General features: G+C 44.6%; 1 protein-coding gene across 1 annotated transcript in view; it reads right to left on the bottom strand.

Moving 5' to 3' along the window:
• The window catches only part of APBB1IP (amyloid beta precursor protein binding family B member 1 interacting protein), a 107,116-nt gene that overhangs the window by 13,430 nt on the left and 79,401 nt on the right, over positions 1 to 14,285 (bottom strand). The window contains exons 11-12 of the mRNA XM_054017026.1: positions 4,600 to 4,698; positions 4,013 to 4,130 (exon numbers count right to left, since the gene is read on the bottom strand). Of these exons, the coding sequence (XP_053873001.1) occupies positions 4,013 to 4,130; positions 4,600 to 4,698 (217 nt within the window). The remainder of the gene's footprint in view (positions 1 to 4,012; positions 4,131 to 4,599; positions 4,699 to 14,285) is intronic.

Below are 14,285 nucleotides of genomic sequence, written 5' to 3'. Positions count from 1 at the left end.
TTATTTCTGGTGACCCAGTTGAAGAAAATTGTTGATGCCCATGACCCAGTGGAGCTGGGGATGAGTGGTTTGGGGTGTGGGAGGGGCTCAGGGCTGGGGCAGAGGGTTGGGGCACAGGGGTGAGGGCTGTGGGGTGGGGCCAGGAATGAGGGGTTCAGGGTGTGGGAGGGGGGTGCAGGCTCTGGAGTGGGGCTGGGGATGAGGAGTTTGGGGTACAGGAAGGGTTTAGGGCTGGGGCAGGGGGTTGGGTGCGGAAGGGGGTCAGGGCCCTGGACTGGGGGTGCAGGCTCAGGTGGGGCCAGGGATGAGGGGTTTGGGGTGCAGAAAGGGGCTCCAGGTTTGGGGGGGACTCAGGGCTGGGGATTGGGGCACGGGGTTGGGGCGTGGGCTTACCTTGGGCGGCTCCCAGTCAGTGGCGCAGTGGGGGTACTAAGGCAGGCTTCCTGCCTGCCCTGGCACCGCGAACAGTGCTGTGCCCCGGAAGTGGCCAGCAGCAGGTCTTGCTCCTAGGTGGAGGTGCGCAAGTGGTTCCGTGAGGCTCTTGCCTGCAGGCACCGACCCCCCTCCCCCCCGCTCCCATTGGCTGGTTCCTGGCCAATGGGAGTGCGGAGCCAGTGCTCAGGGTGGGGGCAGCACGTGGAGCCTTGTGGCCCCTCCGCCTAGGAGCCAGATCTGCTGCTGGTTGCTTCGGTGGCGCAGCACGGTGTCAGAACAGGTAAGAACTAGCGTGCCTTAGCCGGGCAGCATTGCTGATGGGACTTTTAACGGCCCAGGTGGTGGAGCTGACCAGAGCCACCGCGATCCTGTGCCTTACATTCCGCAACCCAGTACTTGCTTACAACCCGCAGTTTGAAAACCACTGCTCTAGAAGATGGCTATCCTGCTATGAGAGACACGCAGTGTTTTGTGTGATCACCTATTATGACCTATAGAATCATAAAATATCAGGGTTGGAAGGGACCACAGGAGGTCATCTAGTCCAACCCCCTGCTCAAAGCAGGACCAATCCCCAACTAAATCATCCCAGCCAGGGCTTTGTCAAGCCGGGCCTTAAAAACCTCCAAGGAAGGAGACTCCACCACCTCCCTAGGTAACGCATTCCAGTGCTTCACCACCTTCCTAATGAAATAGTGTTTCCTAATATCCAACCTGGACCTCCCCCACTGCAACTTGAGACCATTGCTCCTTGTTCTGTCATCTGCCACCACTGAGAACAGCCAAGCTCCATCCTCTTTGGAACCCCCCTTCAGGTAGTTGAAGGCTGCTATCAAATCCCCCCTCATTCTTCTCTTCTGGAGACTAAACAATCCCAGTTCCCTCAGCCTCTCCTCATAAGTCATGTGCTCCAGCCCCCTAATCATTTTTCTTCCCCTCCGCTGGACTCTTTCCAATTTTTCCACATCCTTCTTGTAATGTGGGGCCCAAAAATGGACACAGTATTCCAGATGAGGCCTCACCAATGTCGAATAAAGGGGAACGATCACATTCCTCGATCTGCTGGCAATGCCCCTACTTATACAGCCCAAAATGCCATTAGCCTTCTTGGCAACAAGAGCACACTGTTGACTCATATCCAGCTTCTCGTCCACTGTGACCCCTAGGTCCTTTTCTGCAGAACTGCTACCTAGCCATTCGGTCCCTAGTCTGTAGCAGTGCATGGGATTCTTCTGTCCTAAGTGCCTCATCAGGTTTTTTTTGGCCCAATCCTCTAATTTGTCTAGGTCCCTCTGTATCCGATCCCTACCCTCTAGTGTATCTACCACGCCTCCTAGTTTAGTGTCATCTGCAAACTTGCTGAGAGTGCAGTCCACACCATCCTCCAGATCATTAATAAAGATATTAAATAAAACCGGCCACAGGACCGACCCTTGGGGCACTCCGCTTGAAACCGGCTGCCAACTAGACACGGAGCCATTGATCACTACCCGTTGAGTCCGATGATCTAGCCAGCTTTCTATCCACCTTATAGTCCATTCATCCAGCCCATACTTCTTTAACTTGGCGGCAGGAATACTGTGGGAGACCGTATCAAAAGCTTTGCTAAAGTCAAGGAATAACACATCCACTGCTTTCCCCTCATCTACAGAGCCAGTTATCTCATCATAGAAGGCAATTAGGTTAGTCAGGCACGACTTCCTCTTGGTGAATCCATGCTGACTGTTCCTGATCACTTTCCTCTCCTCTAAGTGTTTCATAATTGATTCCTTGAGGACCTGCTCCATGATTCCTTGAGGACCTATGCCTGGATTCTTGTCAATGGTCAAAACCATAGAGGTGCATATGCTAAAGTAAGCCCTACTCCTGTTTTGGGATCTGCTAGCATGGATTCCTGCACTTGTGTGGAAACCCACTGAAGTCAGTCATTGTTCTGTTGCCTTCAATGTACTCCCCATCAGAACATCAAATCCGAGTCAACCCGCCACCCCTACACCAGCAGCTGTCCCGCATTTCTGAAATGGAGCAGCTGGCAGGGAGTGCCCCTTGACTTTGGAACTCAGGCCCTTCGCTGGTCCCCAGGAACCTTAACTTTTCCAGGCATGCTGCTCCCACCAAGCATTTGGGACGAGGGGAGGGAAGGCCTGGGGTAGGTATCTGGAGAATTCTGGAGTGGGATGATTTTATTTATTTATTTAGTGTTGTGATGGGGGAATGTGGAAAGTGACAATTTTGGTGGGCTGGGGACAATTTGTTCAATTTGATTTTAACTGGTTTTAAAAGCATTGTGTATCTTATTTATTTCAAAGGGGGCCCAGAACACTTTTCGTAACAACTAAAATATATTTCAAATGTGTGAAGTAAAAACAGTAGTGCAGGTTACTATTATTGTCATACCCTGTTATGCGTCTTCAGCAACCTTCCTCAGGCTGCGCCCCCCACCTTTGGGCTCACCTCTGTCAATGAGATCCCCAGGAGTCAGAGGTGTGACTTGTTCGGTTTTTTGCTTTGGTTTGGGTATTTTGGGGGAAATTAAAAGCACAAAGACGGGGGTGGGGAGTGGGAAGTCCACGAGGGAGAGTGGTTGGGTGCTGCCACTAAGGGGTGGCAGGTCCGTGTATGTGTGAGTTGCAGAGTGAGACACCCCCACACACACACACGCACACACACACCCTGCAGCAGTAGCACCTGGCCCATGGAGACAGCTAGCTCAATTCTCCCCACTTGAGGCATTGCGATCTGGCCCCTGGTACACAGGGCCCTGCCTCTTTGACAGCAGGGCAGCCAGGCCAAATCTGAGTTGCATTGTGACCTCGTCCTTGGTGCATGGGATCACAATGCCCAGCATGGGAAGCTGAGCCCAGCCAGCCCCCCAGGACAGGAGCTACTGCAACTGGAACAAATCCTGGCTTTCTTGCATTTTCTCTCCAAACTGCCCCCCCCACACACACTTTTAATGTCTTGTGACCCTTTGTACCCTTTCATGATCCCCTAAGCCCCCCACAATTTGGGAAACGCTGCTCTACAGTGATAAATGGGCAACAGAAAAGCAACAGATCTACTGTATGTAAAGTTAGAAATTACCTCTATGCTGTCCCCTTGTGACTGTGCTGTAGTGAAGATGAGTTTGCTAAAGACTCTGGGGCCTAGTGAAGGGGAACCCGTACATGGAAGCCACCAAAAAAGCATTCTATTAAATGTGCCAAGAATGCATAGAATATTAGGGTTGGAAGGGACCTCAGGAGGTCATCTAGTCCAATCCCCTGCTCAAAGCAGGACCAATTGCCAGAAAGATTTTTGCCCTAGATCCCTAAGTGGCCCCCTCGAGGATTGAACTCACAACCCTGGCTTTAGCAGGCCAATGCTCAAACCACTGAGCTATTCCTCCCCCCACGTTAACACTATTCTGCACTGGGTTACTTATGTTCAAAGATGTGAACTTATTTCCTGTAGCAGTATCCCATAGCTATGGGTTACAATTGTGAGCCAGAACATAAAGTCTTATTACTAAACTCATGGGACGGAAAATCCTCAGCATTCTTGCCTAAGGTTTAATCATGTCAAACAGTGTAGATACCTGTCAAGGATGATCCTGCGGTGACAGCTGGTTTCACAGTCGCCAGGTTTGCCCATCCAGAGGCCAAACTGGCCCTCTGTACTGCACGTTTGTAGTTATCATACAGTGTCTTGCCATACTGGGGAAATAAAGCGCACCTTTAATCCTGGAGCAGAGTCAACACAACTGTCTGCATGTCCAAACACATTTGCTGTGAGCTGCATTTTTTTGAACCCTTTCCCAAATTTTGTTAGAAAGCAGCTATTTCTACAAATACTGAGCCTGTATCTGTACTGGGACATGCCAGAGAGAATCCCTACACCTGTATAGAGTCGATTGATTTCAATGGGATTCTGCCCTAGGATCCACTCAATGCAAGTAAGTGCTTAAAATAATACTACAGCACTGTATGCTTCAAAGCACTTTGTAAAGGGGCAGAGGGGAAGCCTGGGGGATGTCTATTTGGTGTCATCCCACAGCAAGAAACAGTGGCAGATACCAAAGCTAGAATCAAGCCACTTATTGTACACTGACTGCATGCAGTGAGCCTCAATGACAGCCGGTTAGTTGAGGGAGTGGGAGGGGGAGAAAATTGTCTTCATTCTCACCTTGGCAATTCTGATTCCTGTTACCCACTGCTGTAGAGTCCACTGGTCATCACAGCATAAATACTTGATATATTGTGACTCCTTTTGAATCTGGGGATGCTGGAATGAATAATTCTTGCAGTTAGAAACCTACATATATCAGGCAAAATGTAAAAAAGTCAACGCCCATATGATGATTGCAATGGGAACACTGACTTTCTAGAGATGGTAACATGAAGATGACAATTATCAGTGTGTAAAAAATGAAATCACAAACTTCAGTACATAGGGATTAACATTTGTAGCATTTGCTTATAACAAATGTAACTGGTTGTAAGAGAGGTCTGCAATGTAAATACCGGAGTTTTAGAAAGCTAAAATGTGACCTACAGGTCAATAAAGTCTAGAAATGTCATGGTTCAGTGCCTAGCGTTCAATGTGTAAACAGAGGAAGTCTGTTGCAATCTGTAACACATCCAACATGAAAGTGCAATGTGATTATAATTTCTAAAGAGCATATTCAATTTGGATAAGCACACACCTTCAGCTGAAACTGATTTTTGTCTTTAGACTCATTGTCTTCCTGTGAGTCTTGTCTAGCGCTATTCCTCCAAGTTTTTGTTCTATGCCCCTTTATCCTTTGTACCTCTCACCAACACTGCTGCAAAATCCCATCCTATTGTAGCTGTAGGATTATACATAATGCAATACCACCAAAAGTAACCACTTTTTCCAGGGCACTTAAATCCTTTGATTTTTTTGAAGTAGTTCTGGAACCCTTACTGCTACTGCTCAACACTGACATATCTCTACAGTTCAGAGTCTGCTACAAATTTCAGTCAGATTGCTTCCCTGAAAATTGCACTTACTGATTTTAGATTTTGAAGGAACTAGCCTCCAATGCTACAGTACAGTAGGATGCAGGGCCAGCTCCAGGCACCAGCTTACCAAGCAGGTGCTTGGGGCGGCCACTTCGGAGAGGGGAAGCACATCCAGCTGTTCGGCGGCAAGTCAGCGGATGGTCCCTCGCTCCTGTTCGGAGCGAAGGACCTCCCGCTGAATTGCCACCGCAGATCGCAATCGCGGCTTTTTTTGTTTGTTTGTTTGTTTGTTTGGCAGCTTGGGGCGGCCAAAACCCTGGAGCTGGCCCTGGTAGGATGTAAACCTGGGCAGCTCTGAAACTCTAGGGCAGGAGATTTCTGCTACCATCTATTGGTGAACAAGGAGATGAGACAGGATGAGCAGACCTTATTTGCATGTTTGTTATCCGCCCTCCCAGTGTGAACTTTGGTTGTTTTGGTTAAAATTAATTAAAGTGCTGGATGTAGGGGGGAATTAAATGTCATCCTATTGTGTGACAAAAGGGCATAAAACTGTACTTAATATGCCCTGAGAGGAGTTGCCATAACCCAAACTATTGCACAGCTGGGCAGTACAGCTAGTTACATGGGGTTCCTACCTTGTGAGAAGTAAATCTCTTGTGGCCGGAACTGTGCTCAAGGGTCCTTTGTCACTGAGCCTCTTCCATAGTGCAATGATAGAACTGAGTTAACTCTGGTAAGGACCTAGGTCTGTCACCTACATAGCACCTCTAGAGCAGCACTCTCTATTGCTGGGTTCGGAGTCCGAGGACCTGCACCCTGATAAGATATGATGCAGAGGTAGTACTAAGGCAGTACTTCCTCCTTGGGGCCAGAGATGAGCCTGCCTGACTAACCACTGACCCAAAAAAACCCCAAACCCATGAGTGGGTGGGATACATGGGGTGCACCAATGAGAACGTGAGGTGTTAAAGGGACATATGTCCATTGGCTATTCACATCAGCAGGTGGGGAAACTGAGGCAAGGGATTACTGCCAAAGAGACTGTATGGGAGAGTTTTACCTACTACTCATATAAACATATGAATGACTTACAGTATGTTGTTGTGTTTCCCAAAATTAAGGCTGTATTCCTTTCCCCTAATAACGTTTTCTTTGTTTTATACACAAATTTGGTGCATGTCAGAGGGGAAGTATTGCCAGTTAAGGGTGCACAGAGGTTTCTGGGTAGGAGTTCAAGCTTGTGGTAGTATTGGTTAATTCTAGGAGGAACCCCTAGATATTTGAACCTGGCCATTTTTGCTGCTGACAACTGCTGACAGAAGGGTTACAAGGACACTATCACTGGCTTATTTCACTGCTTCTATCCAAGTGCACTGTTGGTTTTTTATCCTGGAAAACTCCAACTCAGAACATCCAAGGTCCAATTCAGTTTCCTGGTGTGAAGAACATCTCCAGACCAGAGCCCCTCTCATACAGGGGACTAGAATGGACATATGGCTAATTTCAACTCTTGATGCTCCTTTCACAAGATATCACGGAACTTTTGGTCTGACTTGTAATATTCTATTCAGTCCAGCAGATGGCATCAAATACTTTTCAATGGTTTTATAGCACTGGCGGATGATGATGCTACCAAATGGCCGGGCACACTGCACATACGCTGAGAGAGAGGGTCCTCTCTTCCCACCAGAATGAACAGCAGTTCGACGATCCTGTGAGTCTCCCTCAGTTTTTCAAATACCACATTTAATATCACTTAGAAGAACTTCCTGAAAGGAAATCTGTAATTAACCCAAATAACTTGGACAAACATTGGGAGAAGCTTGCTCACTGGAATCAACAACGCTGAAAAGGAAGTAGCATGACTGTGCCAGCTAAGCATTGCCGTAGTTTCGGGGTGATGAAGAGCCATACTGTTCAAGAGAACGGAGAGGGACTCAGCCTCAAGAATGCCTCACAGCATTACCCAGCACACACACCTCCAGGCTCAGTGCACACTTTGTTCGGGAAAGCTCACTGCAATGATCAGATGGCAAAGCAAAAACATCTTTCTTCTCTGAAGAGGTTTATTTCCCTTTTCCTTGGAAACATCCAGCAATCAAGTGAATTATAAAGGAAGACAATTCAAAAAGCAGCTCCTCAGATGCCATGGCTCCAGTGAAAAGTGGTAACATCCAAGCAAACTCCAAAGAAGCAGAAAGGGAGTTCAGACTTTATGTTAAAAGCCACAGAAACCCTATAGGGCCTGAAAAATAATCTATAACAGATTTTATTACATTTCAGTGCACTATATTTCTATAGCATAGATCTCACAGTGCTTAATAAAGGTGGGCAGGTAGTATTATCACCATTTTACAGATGGGGAAACTGAAGCACATATTGGCTAAGCGCCTGATTTTCAGAAGTGTTGAAATGCCACATGAAATCAGAAAGAGCTGCAGGTTCTCAGCCCCTCTGAAAATTAGGCCTTTGAGGGACTTGCCAAAGGTCACCCAGAAAACCAGTAAAAGGGTCAGGAATAGAACCCAGGCCCTCTCCACTCCAACCCTCTGGCTTCTTTCCAAGTGTCATGTAACACACTAAAAAGCAACAGAGGGTCCTGTGGCACCTTTGAGACTAACAGAAGAGACTTCTGTTAGTCTCAAAGGTGCCACAGGACCCTCTGTTGCTTTTTACAGATTCAGACTAACACGGCTACCCCTCTGATATGTAACACACTGTGTCCCTCCCAAGCATTATTTATATAGATAAAGAATAAGGAAACACTTGACTATAAAGACCTTATTTTTCAAGAAGCCAAACAAAACCAAAAACGTTGTGCACAGATGAATTTAAAGTATAAAGTAAACCTAAAGAAAACAAGATAGAACACACTGAAAGCCTACAGTGAAATAGGAGCTGAAAGATGCGGTTTCTGGGGGGGGGGGTGTGAAAGAGAGAGAGAGAGAGAAAGAAAAAATCTCTCAACAACACATTATCTTTCTTCACTTTCTTCCAACCATGAAAATGAAAAGTAAACGATAGATATTCAGGTATCTCATTGACTCCCTTGCCCAAAAATGTGTAAAGCTAGTTATTTACCTACAGCTTCTGGGAGGTGTTACTGTCTATGAAACGGAGCACTCATCCACAAACCGATGGCTTTGGAGTTAGCCACTTCTGGCATTTTTGGCCTATTGATTTTTGGGTACCTTCTTGTTTTTTAGGTGCCCATTTTGAGATCCCTTGAGGAGTGGTTTTCAGAAATGCTGAGCATCTACTACAATTGAAATCAATGGGAATAGTGGGTGCTCAACACTTTGGAAAATCAACCCCAAAGTATCAAGTTGGACACCCAGAAAACTGAGGTAAAAGTGTGGCTAATTGCTTCCAAATTCAGTTACATCCTGACTCCACATATTCCCTGCAACCAGAATGCCAACTTGGAGGCTTGCCTGATTTACCTAAAATGTGCAGAGAATCTGCTTATCTAAAACGACTGCATCGCCATAAGGTAATTCTGCTTCTGACCTACACTTCCCTAGTGACTGAAGCAATACTTTTGGTTTAACTATTTTTTTTTTAAATTGATAGTTACTGTTAACTAAAGAGAATACCTCTTCAAAGAAAAGAAAAAGCATTTATTATATCCCTTCCCTCACCCTGTCTCTATGTTGTGTAGGCACCAATCCTGCAAAAACTTACACACTTACTTAGACTGTGAGCTCTTCAGAGCAGGGCCCTGTTTCCCTACAATCTCTGAAACAGCTTATTAATAAATAAGCTATCTTTTTACATTTGCTTTCTTCAGGTTACTGGTGGAGGCCTGATTTTAATTTAAATACTCACCTGAAATGTTGATGCTAAAGGATTGAATTGTTTCACATGAAGAGGCAAAAATGCTCTCTTGTTCTGTATCCTTTTGGTTTCCTTTCTAGGACTCTCTCATATCATTTTATCTCTCAAATGCACTTACTTCTCACTTCTACATTTTTAAAGGGTGTCCTACAGAGTGTATATTTTATAGGCATCTGTGAGGGGATATGTTAGGTGTGGAAGAGGAGAGAACCAGCAGTGGACCAAACTATCTGCTGGAGTAACTCCATTATGGGGGGGGGGGAAAGCAACTTGAGCAGAGAATTTGGCTATAAAATTCTTGTGAACATTAGAGATCTGAGAGAGATGTGGCAGACTCCAGAGGATACCAAGAAAGCTACAATGGGCTACAAGGGAAAATGTACCCAGCTGCAGAAATGGAGTATGATGATGCCCTTGTCTCAGTTTATCCCCAGGAAACCATTTTGTTTCATCCTAGATTAATTCAGCATAATGCACCATTACCTTCAGATTACTCAAGCAAAACCAGCACCAATAAACCATAATTAAATTCACTCAGTCTCAGACACATCAGACTGACTAAACCAGTCAATTTGCATATAGATTACCTTGCTATTTGTCTGCTTTGAAGGATTTTTCATCATGGCATGAGATAACCGACTTCAGGACTGGTGAATACCCTCACACAGACACAAAATAAACACTATAATGTTCAAGATTTCTGTTAAATACAATGGAAAATTTCACCAAGGAGATGAACTGACCCTTCTTGCCAAGGTGAGTTCCTCTGGCTTTGGAACGGTTTCAGCTAGGGCTGTTGATTAATCACAGTTAACTCACACGATTAACTAAAAAAATTAATTGTGATTTAAAAAAGCAATCGCGATTAATCGCATTGTTAAACAATAGAATACCAATTGAAATTTATTATACATTTTGGATGTTTTTCTACATTTTCAAATATATTGATTTCTATTACAGCACAGAATACAAAGTGTACCGTGCTCACTTTATATTTTTTTATTACAAATATTTGCACTGTAAAAATGATAAACAAAAGAAATAGTATTTTTCAATTCATCTCATACAAGTACTGTAGTACAATCTCTTTATTGTGAAAATGTAACTTGCAAATGTAGGGTTTTTTTGTTACATAACTGCACTCAAAACAAAACAACGTACAACTTTAGAGCCTACAAGTCCACTCAGTGCTACTTCTTGTTCAGCTAATCGCTCAGACAACAAGTTTGTTTACATTTATGGAAGATACTGCTGCCTGCTTCTTATTTATGTCACCTGAAAGTGAGAACAGGTGTTAGCATGGCACTTTTGTAGCTGGCGTTGCAAGGTATTTACGTGCCAGATATGCAAACATTCATATGCCCCTTCATGCTTCTGCCACATTTCAGAGAACATGCTTTCATGCTGATAATGCTCATTAAAAAAATAATTCATTCATTAAATTTGTGACTGAACTTCTTGGGGGAGAATTGTGTGACTCCTGTTCTGTTTTATTCGCATTCTGCCATATATTTCATGTTATAGCAGTCTCAGATGATGACCCAGCACATGTTCATTTTAAGAACACTGTCACAGCAGATTTGACAAAACGCAAAGAAGGTACCAATGTATGATTTCTAAAAATAGCTACAGTACTTGACCCAAGGTTTAAGAATCTGAAGTGCCATCCAAAATTTGAAAGAGACGAGCCAGGTGTGGAGCATGCTTTCAGAAGTTTTAATAGAGCCACACTCGGATGCAGAAACTACAGAACTTGAACCACCAAAAAAGAAAATCAACCTTTTGCTAGTGGCATCTGACTCAGATGATGAAAATGAACACGCATTGGTCCAATTTACTTTGGATCGTTGAGCAGAACCCGTCATCCGCATGGACGCATGTCCTCTGGAATGGTGGTTGAAGTATGAAGGGACATATGAATCTTTAGCGCATCTGGCACATAAATATCTTGCTACGACGGTTACAACAGTGCCATGCGAATGCCTGTTCTCACTTGCAGGTGACATTGTAAACAAGAAGCGGGTAGCTTTATCTCCTGCAAATTATAACCAAACTTGTTTGTCTGAACGATTGGCTGAAATAGGACTGAGTGGACTTGTAGGCTCTGAAGTTTTACATTGTTTTGATTTGAATGCAGTTCTTTTTTTGTACATAATCCTACATTTGTAAGTTCAACTTTCATGATAAAGAGATTGTATTACAGTACTTGTAGGAGGTGAATTGAAAAATACTATTTGTTTTGGTTTTTACAGTGCAAATATTTGAAATCAAAAATAAATATAAAGTGAACACTGTACACTTTGTATTGTGTTCTAATTGAAATAATTATATTTGAAAATGTAGAAAACATCCAAAAATATTTAAATAATTGGTATTCTGTTATAGTTTAACAGGGTGATTAATCGTGATTAATTTTTTTCAAATCGCTTGACAGCCTTAGTTTCAACCTAACAGTACGAAATGAATGTTGATGATGATGTACATGCTGTTTCCAATGCAATCCCCAGATAATGTAATAGGAGAGCCATATTTCAGGGACAGCTGCTTTATATTTATATTGTATAGCTGCTATCCCACATAGTGCTGGATACTCTCGGCTTGTACACTCACTACAGATGTGAGAGGTAACTTCTTCCAGTGGTTGCTAAAAATGGACTTCCTGGAGAAGTCTGAGCAGGGATAGCTCAGTGGTTTGAGCATTGGCCTGCTAAACCCAGGGTTGTGAGTTCTATCCTTGAGGGGGCCAATTAGGGATCTGGGGCAAAATCAGTACTTGGTCCTGCTAGTGAAGGCAAGGGGCTGGACTCGATGACCTTTCAAGGTCCCTTCCAGTTCTAGGAGATAGGATATCTCTCCATTAATAAGAAGTTTTTGCTTCCCCTTTATTTCTGAGTAGCCAGAGCTGTCAACAAAAGCGGGTGATTTGGAAAGCTGTGTTCCTATGGGGTTTGTTCTTTCTGCCGTGCTCTGCATGGCAATAGGAGAAGTATCCTTGGGCTTGTCTTCACTACCTGCCCGGATAGGCGGGTAGAAATCAATCTCTCAGGGATCGATTTATCGCGTCTCGTCGGGACGCGATAATCGATCCCCGAATCGACGCACATACTCCACCAGCCCAGGTAGGAGTAAGCGCCGTCGACAGGGGAGCTGCGGTGGTCGATTTGCCGCTGTCCTCACAGCGGGGTAAGTCGGATCAGATACGTCGAATTCAGCTACGCTATTCCCGTAGCTGAATTTGCATATCTGAAATCAATTCCCCCCCCTTCCCGTAGTGTAGACGTAGCCCTTGTTTGAATACAGGTTTGTATGAAGTGTTTCTTTCCAGCTGGCTATGCATCCCTTTCCTCGTCTGTATTGGAGATCAGGAGAGCTTCCTTGGACCGTACCATTAGTGTCCTGTTATATGCATGGGCGGCCAGAGGCTGTTTTATTATTGTTAGATTGTTTGGAGAGGGACTGCTAACACCAGCACCCTGCCATTGATATAAAAAGAGAGCCAAGGATTAGAACTAAAATGTGCAATACCCCCATTTGACTCAAAAGGGAAAAGGTCTGATGTTAAGATAAAGGATGGTGCCCTTTAAATTTTGGCCTGTGTTAAGTAATGGTTAGTTCAGCAAGATGGAATTATCTGCATGCTTAGACGTCCAGCTCCTACAAGGGTTCGCTTCCTTCTGAGGTTTTATTTTTTAATAGGTTGTGTTATTTTTCTTATGTGTAACTTTTCCTTTAAGGAACGGAGGCCTGATGGGACTCCTGGTTCACACGTAAAAGGCCTGTTCCAGTGGTTAGTCTCATTTTATTGAGAGTTATGTCCTAGCATAGGCCAAGTGGGTAAGAGGAGAAAAATATCTTTCAAGCTTTATGGTTCCTCAAATGTCTGAGGATACATGCTGACTCTATCCATAAGCCTAGGCAGAGCCCTTTCCCTACCCTATCTTCCTAGGGTTCCAAAAGACATTAGTTCCAGTTTACGGCTCAGGAATTGATAGAGGCAGCTAAATGTGACTTCAGCTTTCCGGTAGATGCTGATTAGCCACCTGGGCTCCTTTCAGTTAGTCAAGCCCAGCTGGGCTTGTCGCTGTCTAATAGTAGTGGGCATTAGGAAGTAGCTATTTGTTCCATCACCTCAGACTCTTTCTGAATCCTCCTGACAGGAAACTTCTGAATAAGCTAAACAAAATGTTCTCTCTTTCACTAGAAGATACTGAGAAGTGCTCTTGAGAAACCTCTAAGATACTGGTCAACTAGCTTTTAGCTTCATTATCTCCTGAGGTATCTTGATGGTTCAAATGGAAAAAAAATAATCCCTGAAAGGAATAGCTTCCTCTATGCTCAGGGCTAAATCATGTTTAAGGCAGCACTGCAGTGACTGGAAAAAGTTGGGAAGCTGCGTTCACAATTCATCACAGTTCTATCAGAAAAGATTCTCCGAACATAAGAGGTTATAACTAAAAGGACACATCCTCCTTTGATAGAATTCCCACCTTCCCAGAAACACTTAGCAGTCCTACACACACACACACACACACACACACAGGAAGATGGTAAGAAACTCTGCTCCTTGCCTTAATCGTCTCTTGAGAGCCCTTCCATCCCTAAAGACACATGAGATCATAAAATAAAAAAGCAATATTTCTTTCAGGGTATACTTCATCATACTGATATTGCAGGGGAGAATCTCTGGAGTCAGGTACTAGTTCTGTTGCTTGGATCTAGTCATCTGGTAAGATGGCTCAATGATGTTTTGGGTTTATTTTGGGGTGGGGGGGAGGCAGGGCCGGCTCTAGGTTTTTTGCTGTCCCAAGCAAAAAAATTTTTGGCTGCCCCCCACCCCAGCCCTGGGCTTTCCCCCCCCCACCTGCACCCTCCTACCGCCCCAGCCCTGGGTCACTGGTAACTCGCTCCCAGGGTGGGTCATTCAGCAGGAATTTTGGATGTGCACAGAACACAGACAGGATTGGTTCCCACATGGTTACAGAACTGCAGTAAAGTGGAACAATTTTCAGCTTGTGTGACTGGAGGATATCTGGATGCATATTATAA

This window comes from Malaclemys terrapin, chromosome 2, assembly GCF_027887155.1.
Source record: "Malaclemys terrapin pileata isolate rMalTer1 chromosome 2, rMalTer1.hap1, whole genome shotgun sequence".
NCBI classification, from domain to species: domain Eukaryota; kingdom Metazoa; phylum Chordata; order Testudines; family Emydidae; genus Malaclemys; species Malaclemys terrapin.
Note: the sequence above shows the minus strand (reverse complement) of the source record. Positions and strands in the feature narration are given on the sequence as shown.